General features: G+C 40.4%; 1 protein-coding gene across 2 annotated transcripts in view; it reads right to left on the reverse strand.

Moving 5' to 3' along the window:
* Nucleotides 1-15,791, reverse strand: part of chaf1b (chromatin assembly factor 1, subunit B) — a 50,285-nt gene that overhangs the window by 867 nt on the left and 33,627 nt on the right. For both annotated transcript variants that reach the window (XM_060929440.1, XM_060929442.1), the window contains exons 5-13: nucleotides 15,402-15,505; nucleotides 15,185-15,281; nucleotides 14,965-15,049; nucleotides 12,943-13,036; nucleotides 12,774-12,843; nucleotides 12,504-12,595; nucleotides 12,227-12,386; nucleotides 2,502-2,966; nucleotides 121-209 (exon numbers count right to left, since the gene is read on the reverse strand). In XM_060929440.1, the coding sequence (XP_060785423.1) occupies nucleotides 121-209; nucleotides 2,502-2,966; nucleotides 12,227-12,386; nucleotides 12,504-12,595; nucleotides 12,774-12,843; nucleotides 12,943-13,036; nucleotides 14,965-15,049; nucleotides 15,185-15,281; nucleotides 15,402-15,505 (1,256 nt within the window). The remainder of the gene's footprint in view (nucleotides 1-120; nucleotides 210-2,501; nucleotides 2,967-12,226; nucleotides 12,387-12,503; nucleotides 12,596-12,773; nucleotides 12,844-12,942; nucleotides 13,037-14,964; nucleotides 15,050-15,184; nucleotides 15,282-15,401; nucleotides 15,506-15,791) is intronic.

The following is a 15,791-nucleotide window of genomic DNA, read 5'->3' on the forward strand; positions in this document are numbered from 1 at the left end:
TTCATCTTAATTTATCAATCAATAGGATGCTGTACTGCAAAGAACAAATTCAAATACAAAAACACCAGATCTGATCTGCAGACAGCAGCCATTTTTTAAGAGGTTCCAATCACGACTGACCATGTTTAGCTTTCTCAGTGGAGGATGAAGTGATAACGGTCTGAGAGGAAGCTGGAGATCTGGGGGTAAGTGACGTCAGAGAAATTCGCCTGTGTAAGCAAAAGAGAACAGAGTTAAATTTGTCAGTATAATGCACACATCTTTAATTTAGGTTTTTTTTAGTAATCAGTTTGCAAAGGCCTTTATTCCAGTGTGTGGTGCATTTTGCTCAGCAGTAATGCAGTGAGAATGGAGTTGAATGATGTGGGCAAAGGAAATACTAAAGCTTATAAAAACATTAGCAGCCAGATGACACAGGAAATCAGTTCTGAATGAAAATTCGGAAACATCCATTTAGGCAACCTATTTCAATTTTGACTATAATATTTAAGATTATTAATAAATAAATACAAAATGCATGCAACTGGCCTAATAACAGGGACTGGCGTAAAGAGGAAGTGCCCTTTAACTATGCAGGACCTCAAAAAGGGGAACAGTGTACAAGGTCTTCCCAAATTACATTAAACACCTGCACGTGGCAAAAGCAGAGGTTACAACTACAAACCATCACTATTATAACATCCAGTACCAAAAAGATCCTCTCGTCATGAAGCACCAACAAACCTCAGCAGGCGATCAATAAAATGGCAGTGCCAACTTAAACCCCAAATGGCTAGCTCATAGCTTTAAGATGGCTTCCACTACTTGAACAAACATGCATATGTTCACTTTTATACATCGTGTATCATACAGTGACAAAAACACATCAGAATTTCAGTTTGTGAGAACTCTGTGTGGGCTGAGCCTTATATATTATGATTTAGCCATGCAAAGTGTACCACATTAGTATGGCAGCACAAGTCCAAAACTAAAGAAGCAAACTTCAAGAACATGCATTATATGGCCAAAAGTACATGGACACCTGACCATCACACCCATGTGTGGGTTTTTTCTAAACTGCTGCCACAAAGTCAGAAGCACATAATTGTCTAGAATTACAATTTTCCTTCACTGGAACCAAGAGGCCCAAACTTGTTTGAGGATGACAATGCCCCTGTGCACAAAGCGAGCTCCATGAACACATGGTTTGCCAAGGCTGGAGTGGAAGAACTTGAGTGGCCAGAGCCCTGATCTTAAATCCACTGAACACCTTTGGGATGAACATGAATGCCGACTGTTTTATCAGCTGACATCAGTGCCTGACCTTACTAATACTCTTGTGGCTGAATGAGCACAAATCAACAGTTGCACTCCAAAACCTAGTGGAAAGTCTTCCCAGAAGAGCAGAAGACCTTATAATTCCATATTATAAATGCCCATGATTTGGGAAAAGGTACATATGGAGTAGCTGTTCATATAATTTTGGCCATATAATATACATTTAGGGTGAGGGAAATTCTATAAGGGGGTGGCACGGTGGTGTAGTGGTTAGCACTATCACCTCACAGCAAGAAGGTCCTGGGTTCAAGCCCAGTGGTCAGCAAGGGCCTTTCTGTGTGGAGTCTGCATGTTCTCCCCGTGTCTGTGTGGGTTTCCTCCGGGTGCTCCGGTTTCCCCCACAGTCCAAAGACATGCAGGTTAGGCTAATTGGTGGCTCTAAATTGACTGTAGGTGTGAATGTGAATGGTTGATTGGTTGTCTCTGTGTCAGCCCTGCGATAACCTAGCGACTTGTCCAGGGTGTACCTCGCCTCTCGCCCATAGTCAGATGGGATAGGCTCCAGCTTGCCTGCGACCCTGTAGAACAGGATAAGCGGCTACAGATAATGGATGGATGGAAATTTTATAAGACCGTGGTCTGTTCTAAAGTTATCATGACGGTCACACTCCCTGTTAAGACTACAGAACCCTGTACAGGACCCTTTTGGCACCCCACTCTGTAGGGTACCAAAAGTAATAGCCATTTAGAAAACGCTTCAAAAATCAAGTTAAGACTGAAGCCAGAGTTCGACTCTCTCACACTTGCACCTGCTGAATTATGCATGATGAGAAAAGGGCTGTTCTTGTGTTAACATGTGGATAAATAAAAACATTGTATACCATTTATGCATATTTAATAAACACTGGTCATGCTAGGTAAACTACAATTCACCAGCTGAATTCCACTCAGAGCAATAACGCTGCAAAGAATCTTGGGAGTAAAAGGTTTTCTAGTTCACCTCCACCTTCACTGATGAAGCCACCGTTTAACACTTTAGTTTGAAATGACTAATAATAGCTGCCCTGAGGACTAATCACAGATTTTGACCAATCGTTCCCTTTATGAAGTGGACATGCACTGCCAAACCAAATATTTAATCAATTCTTCAGCCTGAACCATTCAAAATGAATAGAATAAATACATTTTATTAAATTTATTTGAGGAAAATTAAACTTAAGAGGACCTCTGAGTTGCTTTATTACCTAGGGGTGGGTCCTTTAGGTGTTGCAGAGTTTCTGGCACTGATGGGGGCAAGCGGTGTGCTTGGGGTAGTTTTGGGAGTAAGCAGTCCCTGACGGGGCAGAGGAGTGGAGGGGGCAGAAGACTTTGGGGTGCTGGGTTTGCTCCATCCCTCCAGTGTTTTGAGGGTAATGCGCCTGGGCTGCGATTTGGCCTTCAGGCCTTGTGGCGTTCGCTTCTCTTCAGAGGTAGCAGATGAAGTCTCTTTCTCCTGCGTGACAGGGGAAGGGTTGGTGCGGGGCACGGGTGAAGCTGTTCGTCCGCTACCCGATGTTCTCTTGCCCTTTTTCTCACTGGCAGTGGGTGGGGTGATGATATCCAACTGTGGCCGCTCCTTCAGAGGCGTGCCAAGCTCCAGCTCGTCAAAGGACACAAAAGAGCAATAGCCATCCGTGGACGACACGGCCAGGAATGAGCCGTCACCAGACCTGATGTCATAAGATTAGTATATTAACTTTTTCATCATCACAGTGATACACACACTCAGATATGAGACATAACATCAGATATAAAAACACAATGTCTGAACCTGTGCATCGCCACATGTTTATTGTTCATTAAGGGTTGTTTTACAATCAGGGTACAAAGTGTGTCACAGGGGTCCAAAATTAAAATCAATTCAAACTGGTTCTTGTACCAGTTTTTAAGTGAAGGACAAGTTAAAGAACAGATTTCAGGTAATTTTTTGATGTGTATGGTAGCTTTGTGTAATCTGCTATAAGATAAAGATGATTAAGTGTAGCTTTAAGCAGGGCTGGGAGAAACAAATGAAGTGATTCTCGGAGAGGACATTTTTTTTTTTGACAATTCAGAATCCACTACTTCCATAGTGCTTTTAAATATAAGGCTGTAAGCTTTGTGTTAGTTGTCTCTAATATTTATGTCCCAATATCTTAACCACATTTTAGGATGAAAATCATTTTAGATATGTTATTTTATATTGAAAAATTAGCTGTCTCCGAGAGGACTTTTTTTTTGACACAATTACATACTAATTTGATCAAAATAGTCTGAAAACTTACTGGCATTCAACATTAAAACTTAACTATGTTTCCAATGATATGGAACCAAATATTTGTTTTATGGTATAAAGAATGATTTAAGTGCATCCCTTTTGGAGCTACCTGTGGTCAAAAAAAGCACTTTTTCTAAATGACACGAGTAATTTTGCTAAAAATATGACATATTGCCATACATTCACCAAAAATAACGTCATCACCAAATTTTTTTTTGCATGGTAAATAGAGCCATCACAGGGCTACAATAAACAACCAAGTTTATTCAATCAAGCCTTTTGATATTGAAGATAATAAGTGTTAAATGTGATTTTTAGCTTGCGTACCCCGATTGTAAAACAACCCATAACACACTTTGCAGAAATGCTGTCAGGCCTGTGGCTCTACAGCTCTTTTTACACAGATGTTCCGTAATATTCCAGCTTTACAGTAAACTAAATAAAGCCGCACCAGTGTGCGTGTTTACACCACAGGCTTAGCTAGCGAGCCGTGCAGACGTGTTTTACACGGACAATTCTCAAAAAACACAGCCTATAAATTTTATACTAACCCGTGCTAACCAAAATTTTGTGAAATTTTGTTGTTTTGTGATAGCCTGGCAAGCCAGACTAAATGTGAATATTTAGTCTGGCCTCCATCCGTAGACATTTCCGAAGTGGGTGGGAGGAACAAACCGCTGTCTTTCAAATTGTCTCTGTGCGTATAGGCCAACGCTCTGACCAATCAGCACAACAGTGACTGTGACGTAGTCAGAGCAACAGAAAGCAGTGGGGGAGACCTTGAAATAAATAATTTTTCAAAATGCGTATTAATTAATAAACAGGTTCTAGATATTAAGAAGTTTGGAGATAATGACCACAAGTTTGGAGTCTGTACCACATACACATTTTTTCCAAGTGTTTTCCAAGGGTTTGCTTAAACTGTTTTTGAGAGTTTTTATTTAGTGGTGTTTGGTGAAATAATTTCCCTTAAATTTAAAATAACGGGAAAATAAGAAACAATCAAAAAGTAATGTTTCAAAGCTGTTTATTAATTCTTCGTACTGCACAAACTAGCCCCATCCTTTTGGCTACGAGCGGAGCCAGCTGGTAGATCAGACTTTTGCCATAGCCGGTCGGCAAAACAGCGAAAACGTCCTTCTTGAAAAGGAATGAGCGGAGAGCTTCTTCCTGCTCATGTTTCAACGAAAACTCCAAGTCTAATTCTTCTAAAACTGATTCCAAAGCGGAGTCAAACACGCGCTGTTCAATAGCCGTAGCCATCTTTCCTGTTGCGCTTTCTCCAGCGTCGCGCAGCTTTGTCGTCACTCCTGCAAAATCCCGCCCAAAGAATCCAAACAAAAACCTTGCGTTGTGATTGGCGGGCATGATTTAATGCCCGGGGTGTTTTTGTTTATATGGTGCGAGGCTAGACCCACTCGCTAGGCAAAAATATTTTTGGCCGCTAGGCGGGTGGGTCTAGTTTACTAAGCTAGTTTTGTGAAGTAATTTTGTGCATTTCTGTGGACATTTTTACCGACGGTCAGTGGTTTCCAGGGGCGTGCCCGGCACATGCGCTTTCCATATATTGAAGTTAAAATTGAGAATCAAATTTACTGCCAAAAATGTAGCGCTCTTATTGGTCAGACTTCGAAACGAGACTTGAACAGAAGCAAAATGCTACGAGTTTTGAGAGCTTCTCTGCCAAAGTTCGGTACACTGCAAAAAAATCTTAGCAAGTGAAAATATCTTGAAAATAGTTGACACGATCTAGTATTTCCTATTAGAAGAAAACAAGACACCAATTCTGAGATTATTAAACTTGGGTCGAGATTGCAACCAACTTATTCTAAGATGTCTTATCAAGTAAAAATGTGTCCATGCAGCAAGATAATTTCACTAGTATTACGTAATTCTCAAATAGAGTTTCCAATTTTTTGCAGTGCAGGTTTAGAATGAGTAGGCCGTGTTTGTGATAAATACCTTTGTGAGATTTAAAAAAAAAAAAATCTCATACAAGCATGATAAACATACTGACAGAAACGTTATACTTTCCTATGTGCCCACTGTCAAATATAGTTTTTAAATGACCTAAATTAGATGAAACATAAAACTTGTCCCCTTCCTCAGTCACACCGGACTCAGCACACTGACAGCCCACTTCCGCATTCATAAAAGACTGTTCCCATGGTAACAGCCTGATGATCACGTTCACTCTTTCGGTTTCAATTGGTTTCTCTTTCGCCAAGATATACATTCTCTTCAATAGTACTTCCATAAACTACTATTATTATTATTATTATTGAATTTTGTATTATTTACATTTCAAGTAACTACAGGAAAATTCCCTTTTATTTGTAACTTAATTTCACTTATTTTTAACTCCTGTTTATTGCACTTTTTAGCAGAATCCAAATGATTCCTAATATTTTGTGATGTAACATTTGCATTATGTATATTTCGTAAAATCAAAACTTGTTAAATGGTATCTATTATTTTCAGTTGTATACATTTCATAATTTTAATCTTCAGAGTCAGCTGAATCTCATTTATATCTTTGTTGTATATAGTAAAGATGTATTCTGTGTAAGAGGACTTGATTGCAGCAATTTGTATTTTATAATTTAAGGTTTCTGCTTTTATTGCGGGAATTTGTAGAAGATTTTATTGATAAAAGATTTGTAAAGTTCTGATTAATGAATAAGAAACTAAATTTAAAAACTGTGTTATAACATTTTAAGTTAGCAAATAAAATTTGCATTAAATGCCTAATAAAATATAATTCACACTTAAAATTAAATGCTTCATTTCATTTCTTTTTAAAGGAGATGCACAGAACCAGGGCCTCCCTTTTTGTTTATAAATGCCTCAAGACCTCAAGAATGGCATAAGAATAGTTTTAAGCGTTAACAAGTCTAATATAGTAATTTTTATGATTAAAATGATTCATATAGGTAGCGGTCTGAGTGAATGACCTTGACATCTGTGACGTCATAGCAGGAAGTTTATCGGTCTCATCGCCATTTCCACTACCGTATACTAAAACACAGCGCTAACTGCAACTTCGAGCTTCCATTTTGAGCCAATTTATCGCCATGCCACGTAGATGTGTTGCTGGCCAGTGCAGCAACATGACAGAAGGTGGATTTATGTTGCATTCATGGCCCAAGAATGTTCAAACTGCAAAGATTTGGATGCGTTTTGCGAGAAATTCACGGGCATGTTGGGCGCTTACGAAGTGGTCTCTCCTACTCTGCACATTTTACTGAAGACTCGTATAAAACCTCTGATCTGTTGAGTGTTGGTTATAAGCCCGTATTGAAAGAGGGTGCAGTACCAACAATTAAAGAAAACCACAAGAAAAGGAAAGTATTTATTTTATTATTTTTTTAAAAAAGGAAAAAGTTTAGTTGCACCAGTTCTCCTGGAGCGTGAGCTGAGGGTTGTTGGTAAAACCTGGGACGTGACATATCGCTTGGGCCGTGACCTCCCCGCAGTTGCTGCTAAAACCGGTGACGTCCTGTCCCGGGTTTTAGTTACTGCTCGGCTCAGGCAATTATGGCGGAGTACTCAGTATGGAGAAAATGGAGAATGAGTGGGCCAGCTGTCCGATTTCTCCGCTGGACACGCTTGCCTCAGCAGCAATATCTCGCCCTTATGTGGAAGTAGTAAATGAATGGAGAACTGAACGAACAGCTGAAAGTCAGATTATTTCAAAACAATCAGCCACAAGATCGGCCTTCAAGAAGCAAGAACATAGACGGGTAAGACGCGACTCTCATTTGGATACAAAACAACAAAAAACATTCATCGTTTGCCTGCATTTAGTTTAATACACGTAACTTGTGTGTTGAAGTTACCGGTATAAGATTATTTAATTTGTTTCAGAATGTGATTGTCTCAGTTCATCTGATTATTTAATTAGCCTTTTATGTTTTATCAGTGAAAATGCATGCATGTATGTTGCACAAGTTTGAGGGAGTTGAGGTGGAAGCTGTGGATTCCTACAAGTACCTCGGGCTGTGGCTGGACAGCAAGCTGGACTTGCAACACCAAACACTTGTACAGGAAGGGACAGAGCAGGCTATACTTCCTTAGGAGGCTGCAGTCCTTTAACATCTGCAGGAAACTCCTGTGGATGTTCTATCAGTCTGTGGTCGCCAGTGTCCTGTTTTACACCGTGGTGTGCTGGGGGGGGGGGGGGGGGGGGGGGGGGGGGGGGGGGCAGCACATCCAAGAAGGACACATCCAGGCTGGACAAACTGATCAGGCGGGCCGGCTCTGTGGTCGGCATGAAGCTGGACTCTGTGGTGACGGTGGCAGAGAAGAGGACTATGGACAAACTATTGAACATCATGGACGATGCCAGTCACCCTCTGCACACCGTCATCAGCAACCAGAGGAGCCTGTTCAGTGACAGAATGCTCCTTCCCAAGTGCAGGACGAACAGACTCAAAAACTCCTTTGTCCCTCACGCCATCAGACTGTACAACTCCTCTCTGGGGGGGAGGAGGGGTAACAGGAGGACAGAGGACAGGAAGGAGCAGTAGCCTAGCCTAGCAATAAGCAATACATTAATATTGCACATTATATTGCACATTGAAGTGCAACACCTCTTCTGCTGCTGCCCCCCTTTTTTTCCTTCTCCCCCCCCTTCCCCATATCTTATTCTTTTTATATTTGTATATGTAAATACTTAATTTATTTTAATTTATCTAGAAGTTTTCCTCCATTTCTTTCTCTGTAATGATGCTGCTGGAATCTTAATTTCCTTGAGGAAACCCTCCCAAAGGGATCAATAAAGTTCTATCTAATCTAAAGTTATAACACCCATCCTGTTTTAATGAGAGTCAACCCACAATCAATGAAGTCAAATCAGTCTTATTTAAGCAAGTCAGTAATGGTATTTCTTACTTTCACCATAAATTTTTATTCATATGACTTTGGTCTATAGCTGTCAAAGGCCTTGGCCTTAAAAGCGGTTCCTGCTGTGACGCCACGCACTCAGGGCTGGCTGGCTCAGCGGGGCAACTTGAATGCCAACTTTGCAGTTGATTTTAACTCTCAAAAATATATTTTAAATTCCCACTTATGCAGCAGACAAGAGTCAAGGATGGAGATACTATCCACTCAGAAATGTATTTAAAAATAAAGGTTCTGCGTATATCCTTTAAAGGAGTACGCCACCCCTAGGTGAAATTGAGTCAGTCCCTGCAGTCCCTAGAGTTGGATGAGTGAGCCAAAGCGTTTTGTAGCCGACCCAGCCATTGCCCTGATCTAGAAACGTCCCGGTTAGCTTAGTCGCTGTAATCCGGCGTGTCCAGCTAGCATTGTCGTTGCAAAAGTGAATCAAATAACTCAAGATTTTTTATAATTATTTCTCATGACCTGTACATTCACATCGAGTACACATATCAATGCAAATTAACACGAAGGGATTTACTAGACCAATTTATATATGGAACTATTTTCGGCCACAGCACAGGCAAAGCACCGCTGCAGGCGCAAAGACACCACGCAGCACCTGTCAGTGTCAGCCTAGTAGCCAGTGTTGCCAGATTGGGCGGTTTCCCGTCCAGTTGGGCGGTTTCAAGTGCATTTTGGTGGGTTTTGAACATATTTTGGGCTGGAAAACGTCAGCAGTATCTGGCAACACTGCTAGTAGCAGAGAACTTAGTAGTCACGCTGGTGTATTGACGGAAGTTGAGGGTTTTCAGGTGCTGCGTGGTGTCTTTGCGCCTGCAGCGGTGCTTTGCCTGTGCTGTGGCCGAAAATAGTTCCATATATAAATTGGTTTAGTAAATCCCTTCGTGTTAATTTGCATAGATATGTGTACTCGATGTGAATGTACAGGTCATGAGAAATAATTATAAAAAATCTTGAGTTATTTGATTCACTTTTGCAACGACATGCTAGCTGGACACACCGGATTACAGCGACTACGCTAAGCTAAGTGGGGCGTTTCTAGATCAGGGCAATGGCTGGGTCGGCTACAAAACGCTTTGGCTCACTCATCCAACTCTAGGGACTGGAAGGACTGACTCAATTTCACCTGGGGGTGGCGTACTCCTTTAAGGCTCAGTTGCAGCTCCAGAAGTCACCAGATTGCACCAAAAAAAAGATGAAATTTGTACAATTTGCCCCTCCCCAGTCGCAATCAAATTACACTTCCTACTTTGAAAAACACTTCCAACCTTCCCAATCCTGATTAAGCCCCTGGTTTACACTGTGAGCTGGCATTCCGCAACCAGAGTCTTGACGCATCACAACAGAGCACTGGCATCTCGGGTGACATATCTATGCGTCGGAAATATGAATACCAGGGCTGCTTTAAAAACAACGGGTGAAGAGTGTTGAGGTGCTTTTGTTAGCTATGTACATTTATACCGCTCTTCAAAACACAAGCAAAGTTACTGAGCATCATGCAACATGTAATCATATAATAATAAATAATTCACATTTAAGGGAAGTAATAAATACGAGGCTATATTAAAAAAAATAAAAATAAAAAATAAAAAAAAAAACCATCTTTGTGTCCTTTAGAGCACACATTGAGACGGGTTTTCAGGAGAAAAAGTGTCACAGAAAACTGCGCTCAATAACGAGAGAGAACTGGCGTGAAAGGTAAAGAGGAAAAGAGGAGTGGAGAGATTCATACAAGCAACATGTTTGTGTGATCAGAGATATGTTGAGGAGAAAGCGAAGAGAAGCAGGAAGTGAATTAAAGCAGAAAGGTGTGTGGACCTTACACGCCGCAGATGGAGACATTTGAATTCATACTGGTGTCAAGGTCATAGATGTCACCTCTGTCCTGCTATTCTGGCTGTCCCTTTTACATGGACATCGATTCTGGCTCTGTTACTACCAATCGTTCCAGATCAGAGGCAGGACACAGACCCCTGTTCTGCATTCACTACGGTTTATACAGAACACTTGCATACATACATGTAGAACACAGAGCATATGAATTCTGCCTTGAACAGGCCGTGTAAACGGGGCGTGTGCACACACCACAGAGTGCAGAGCTTTTAGTGTTTGAACATTAGCTCACTGCATATAGCTAAGAAGAATAAAATCAAAAGCAATCATCACCGAGTGCTTTTGTTAATTGGATAAGCCCCATGGTCTTAATTTAAACTCTGCTGCGATATGCTCCAACAGAGGTATCAAAGTAACTTCCGGTAACAGCTATTAATTGAACACCGATTACTGAAGTGGAGACAGGAACATTATTCACATCTAAGTGAGTAAATAATAGTGATTGTCTCTGGATTCACTTTGAAACCCCTAACTTTTTTTTTTTGGAAACAGACATGGGTACAGCATCAAAAGTTTTACGTTGCTAATGAAGAATTCCATGTCATTAGCACATTTTGTCAGTAGCTGAGTTTATTACTCCATTTTGTTCCCTAGTAAAATAACAGACTTTTTTTTTGTAATCTGTCACAGTTCTGGTCCACAAAATATTAATTAATTTAGAACATGTTTTTTAATTAATTTGTTGGACCAGATTAGAACCTTTATTGAGCCACTCCCAGGCTACAGGCTGTATGTTTGACCCCCTTGTGCTAGAAGTAAAAGCAACGCTAACTCGCACACAGTCACATACACAAATCCAGCGAGTTTGCTTCCCTTATGTTTAAAAAAAAAAAAAAAAAACACACCTGCTGATGCACGATGAAACACCAAACCTAAGAAATCAATTATCAGTTAACAATATTTTTAGTATTGTGCTATATTAAATGCAGTGATATGATGTAGTTATATACTTTAAAAAAACAAACAAACCAAAAAACCCCCACACAACTGTGTACAACTCTGGATGTTTTACAGAGGAAACAAGATCAACTGTGAGCTACTGCTCACTTACGTATCCCCCCCCCTACTCTCGCTTATATCAGAATGCAAGCAATCGAAGGAATAGGACACTTATTATGAATGTTGACTTCAACACATAACCCTGAAACAAGGAAGTAAAGAGCAGCATTCTCCCCAGGGATTTCAAACAGCATCCTGCTAAACTGTCATTTTAAAATAGCATTTTGTTTCTTGAAATAGTGTCAAAATCCACCCTGTGTGTTTCGTAAATACATTCAGTCGGTAAACAGGAAGTCGATGTACGACAGACCTGAAAACGGTATACATGGTACAGAACCCCAAGCTGAAGCTCGGCACCAAATATCAAGCAGTTGTGATTTGTAGTTGCTAAGAAAAAAAATAAATAAATAAAGCTACAAAAATTTTGTAAATCCACGCTACATGTTTCGTAAATACATTGTCGGTAAACAGGAATTCGACGTACGACAGACCTGAAAACGATATGCACGGTATAGAACCCCAAGCTGAAGCTCAGCACCAAATATCAAGCAGTTGTAATTTGTAGTTGCTGAGAAAAAAAAAAAAAAAAAAAAAAGGCTACAAAAATTTTGTAAATCCACGCTACATCTTTTGTAAATACATTCAGTCAGTAAACAGGAAGTCAGAGGTAAACCAGTATACCCCCCTTCTTTGGAGCGGGGGTAAAAAATAATAAAAAAGGGGAGAAACACCACCACTTGGGACAAAATAAACCACATTTAATGTGCTGCAGACTGCTAACTATAATTATGTCCATGTGTTGAGGTTTCATTAAAAGATGCCCACTGAGCTGCTGAACCAAATAAAATTATGTATTAAAATGTGTGTGGATCTTACCAGCTAAGGTCACTCAGGGTGTGGTAGTGAATATTAGACACGTAACCAAATGGCAATGTCTGCTGCGTGTCGTAAAAAAAGATAGAGTCTTCAGATGCCACAGCAAACACCAAGCGATACGGCAGCTGGAACGTGTTGGGCAGCGGCTGCACCGACTCATCTGACAGAAAGCCAGAAGAGAGAGCAAAGATTAAAAAAAAAAAAAAAAAAAAAAAAAAAAATAGGCTGAAATCTAAGGAATAGTGAAAAACTACTTGTAATTGAGGAGGCAACTCACCTTCAAGCTTCTTGGTTCTGAGCTCAAAGTACACAGGGCAGCACCGTATAGCAAGGGTGGCTTTAGCAGGACAAGGAAGATGGGCTATGGGTCTGATACAAAACCACACGTACAGACGTTATACAGTAAATGCTCAGGGTTTACTACAGGATTAATAATAAAAAAAGAAAAAAAATAGCTAAAGCATAAATATCAAACTGGTCTGCAACATGGCAGATAGTACAGAAGAATGAAATGCGACAATAAAAGTAATCATCATCACTACCCCACCTCTTGAAGCTCTTCCTAGAGAAGACGTAGGTGGTGTTTGTGACGTTCTCTCCCGTCTCCACACAACCAGCTGAGAATACACACACAACTGCATCAAAACCCACCAGCCACCCCACTTTTTCAAATAAGATAAAAGAGATTCATCAGTGGAACACCACAACAAGCATACCAGGTACCAGGAGGAAGGAGCCATCAGGTGTAAAAGTGAGGCGTCTGAAGAAGGATCGCATACTGTCATCATGAAACATCCTGAAGTTCTTTACCTGTGGGATGCACGATCATTAAAGCTTGTGGGAAGATATGTTTTTGCACTTCAAAGCTTCATCAGGTGTTAACTAATAATGCAGCTTACAAAATAGGACAAAGGGTGGGAGTGTTGTACTACGACTCATCTTTATATACCGTGTTACTTCTGCCAATAATAGTGGCACGTGTTTTTGTTGAAAATAATTATTTCTTGATAAGGGATTTGTTTTTCTCTGAATAAATTTCCTTCAGTTAAAAGATTCTCTTTAACTTTACCCCCAGTGTGAAATGAAGCTACTTCACCAAAATGTGGATTTTTTTTTCCTCAAACCCTTTTTACTCATCTTTACAAAGGGTGCCAATAATTGTGGAGGGCACTGTATGTCCGTTAGACTCCTGAAACTAACCAAAAGTCACTTGTATATATCCTTTTCATTGTTCACTACAAATTCAGATTGATTTCACATTAAATTAATATGTGCATTATAAGCACACAATTATATTACAGTGAAATAATTGACGTTCAATACAACTGTTGTTAAAGTTACCCACCCCGAAATTATACACACCTCCCAAACATGATATAAACTAGGGCTGCATACCTAAACGTAACATCAGGTACAGGTCCGGACCTGTACAATTTGACAAATTCTTCTGAACTTCTTCAATAATGACAAACATTAATAAACTGTTGACAACTTGTCAGTATCTTTATTCAAAGAAAACCGAACATAACTAGGTTTCCTACCTCACTTCTCAGTCACCCTCTCAGTCTCACACTTGGTTAACTTGGGACAAAAAGTCATAAGTTGTCTCACAGCGAGAAGTGACTACACTAGAGTACTACAGACTACGCACAGTCCGCGGCCTTTAACTTGCGCGGCAAAATTACACAAAGCAAAAAAGGCCGCCAATGCCAGCAAAGGAAAAATGGCCGACCTGCTTTCGAGTCTTTTTGACCAATCAGAACGCTGGATCAGCCAAACTCTCTCAATGTCTCGTGAGACTGTGGCGAGAGGATCTCAAATCAAAGCTGGCTCCGATTTCAAGTTTCAGCGCAGCATTTTACGTCTTTTCCAGTGCTAAATTTTCGTCTTTGTGGTAGGATTTACGCATCTTCAGTCACAAAATAAGCATATACTTGGTGTAAATTTATATCGGTACAGTACCGGTACTTCATGATCCAGTATTTTGGACCGTACTGAATCGATTTTCACGGTACGCAGCCCTAATATAAAACCAGGTGAAGTTCTAAAGCTAAGTAGCTCTCATGATGCAAGAGCACAAACCATGGACGGAAATAAAACCGCTAATTTCTCCATAGCGTTTTTAGACGCCTCAAACAGGAGCATTTCCATGCACCAGAACTTTTCCTCACTAATGCAGGTTCATTATAAACAGTCTGAAGTGACTGAGTCACCACACATCACTAGCAACCAGAAATAGACATGGATATGAATTTCAATTCTCTATCAGTGACATTCTCCTCTTTGAAGATGCAGTGCTTGGGTGTCTTCATTACTGCACTTTATTCCAAGCGAGGATCAGAATGAGTTATACACTTAATACATATGAATGAGCAAAGGAACACAGTCGGCAACTATTTTGTTTCGATTAATATGCCAGTGAAACAGATCAGTTAACATCTTACAAGCAACAGCTTTACACAGTGATCAATAAAATGCATTTTATCGATAGCTCATATTTGAGTGGTTGTCAATATACCTATTCACCCTGCCTATGTGGAAAACGCTGCAAATGAAATGAAAGATGCAAGTGTAACTTCAGACAGGACCTGGCAATCATCCCTAATTATAAAAAGGTCTATCCGCAAGGTCAGCAAGCGGCACAGCTACTCACAGAGCTCTATGTTAACTTGACTAAAGCTCAGAGGTTCAAGGATAAGGGACAGAATAAAATGTACAGCATAATGAGTCACACTGACCTCTCCCTCTCCAGCAGAACCTGATGTCATTTTACTGACACTGTAGGCCTTTTTCTTTGTGTGCGTGCTGTACACACGCATAACTCTGAAAGACATGCATCGTTATTGCAGAAAATAATCACAACAACAAGAAGGAGAAGAACTACTCATATCCGTAAGTCAGAACTAGGTGCTAAATTTGTGGCGATGCTTTTAACACACCCACACACACATCCATTACCTGTCACAGCTAAGTGTGCTAATATATTGACCTAGTGGGTCCCAGGATACACCCTGCACATAGCTCTTATGGTCATTAAAGATGCAGATCTTCTGACCTGCATGAAAGAAGCAACATGGGTGAGCAAAACAGCATAAAAATAATGAAAATTACTTCAATCTGAATGCACACAAAAACCAGATGAATACAAGCTGCGAATCATAGTGCACATCATTACCCTTCTGTATATCCCACATGATGGCAGTGTTGTCCACAGAGCCAGAAACCAAGAAATTCCCATCGCTTGTCCATGACAAGTCGTACACATCCTCAATGTGGCCTCTGCAGCACAGAAATGGTGAGCATTACTTGGAAGGAAAGATAAATAAATAAATACCCCCCCCGAATGTCAAGGACGTCGTAGTTCATCTGACCTGCCATCAAAACAACCATGACTACCAAAACCTCAAACAGAGCTGAAATGTGACCGTGTGAGAGAGGACCAACCTCCACGACAAACTGTTTACAGCAGGAAAATCAACACAGGACTAAATTTTGTCCCCCGAGGGAAGATCGACCCAAAACACCCATCAGAATTGAATTTGAATGCTAAGTTGAGAGAGTAGAT

Source organism: Neoarius graeffei, chromosome 9 (genome assembly GCF_027579695.1).
Source record: "Neoarius graeffei isolate fNeoGra1 chromosome 9, fNeoGra1.pri, whole genome shotgun sequence".
Classification (NCBI taxonomy): domain Eukaryota; kingdom Metazoa; phylum Chordata; class Actinopteri; order Siluriformes; family Ariidae; genus Neoarius; species Neoarius graeffei.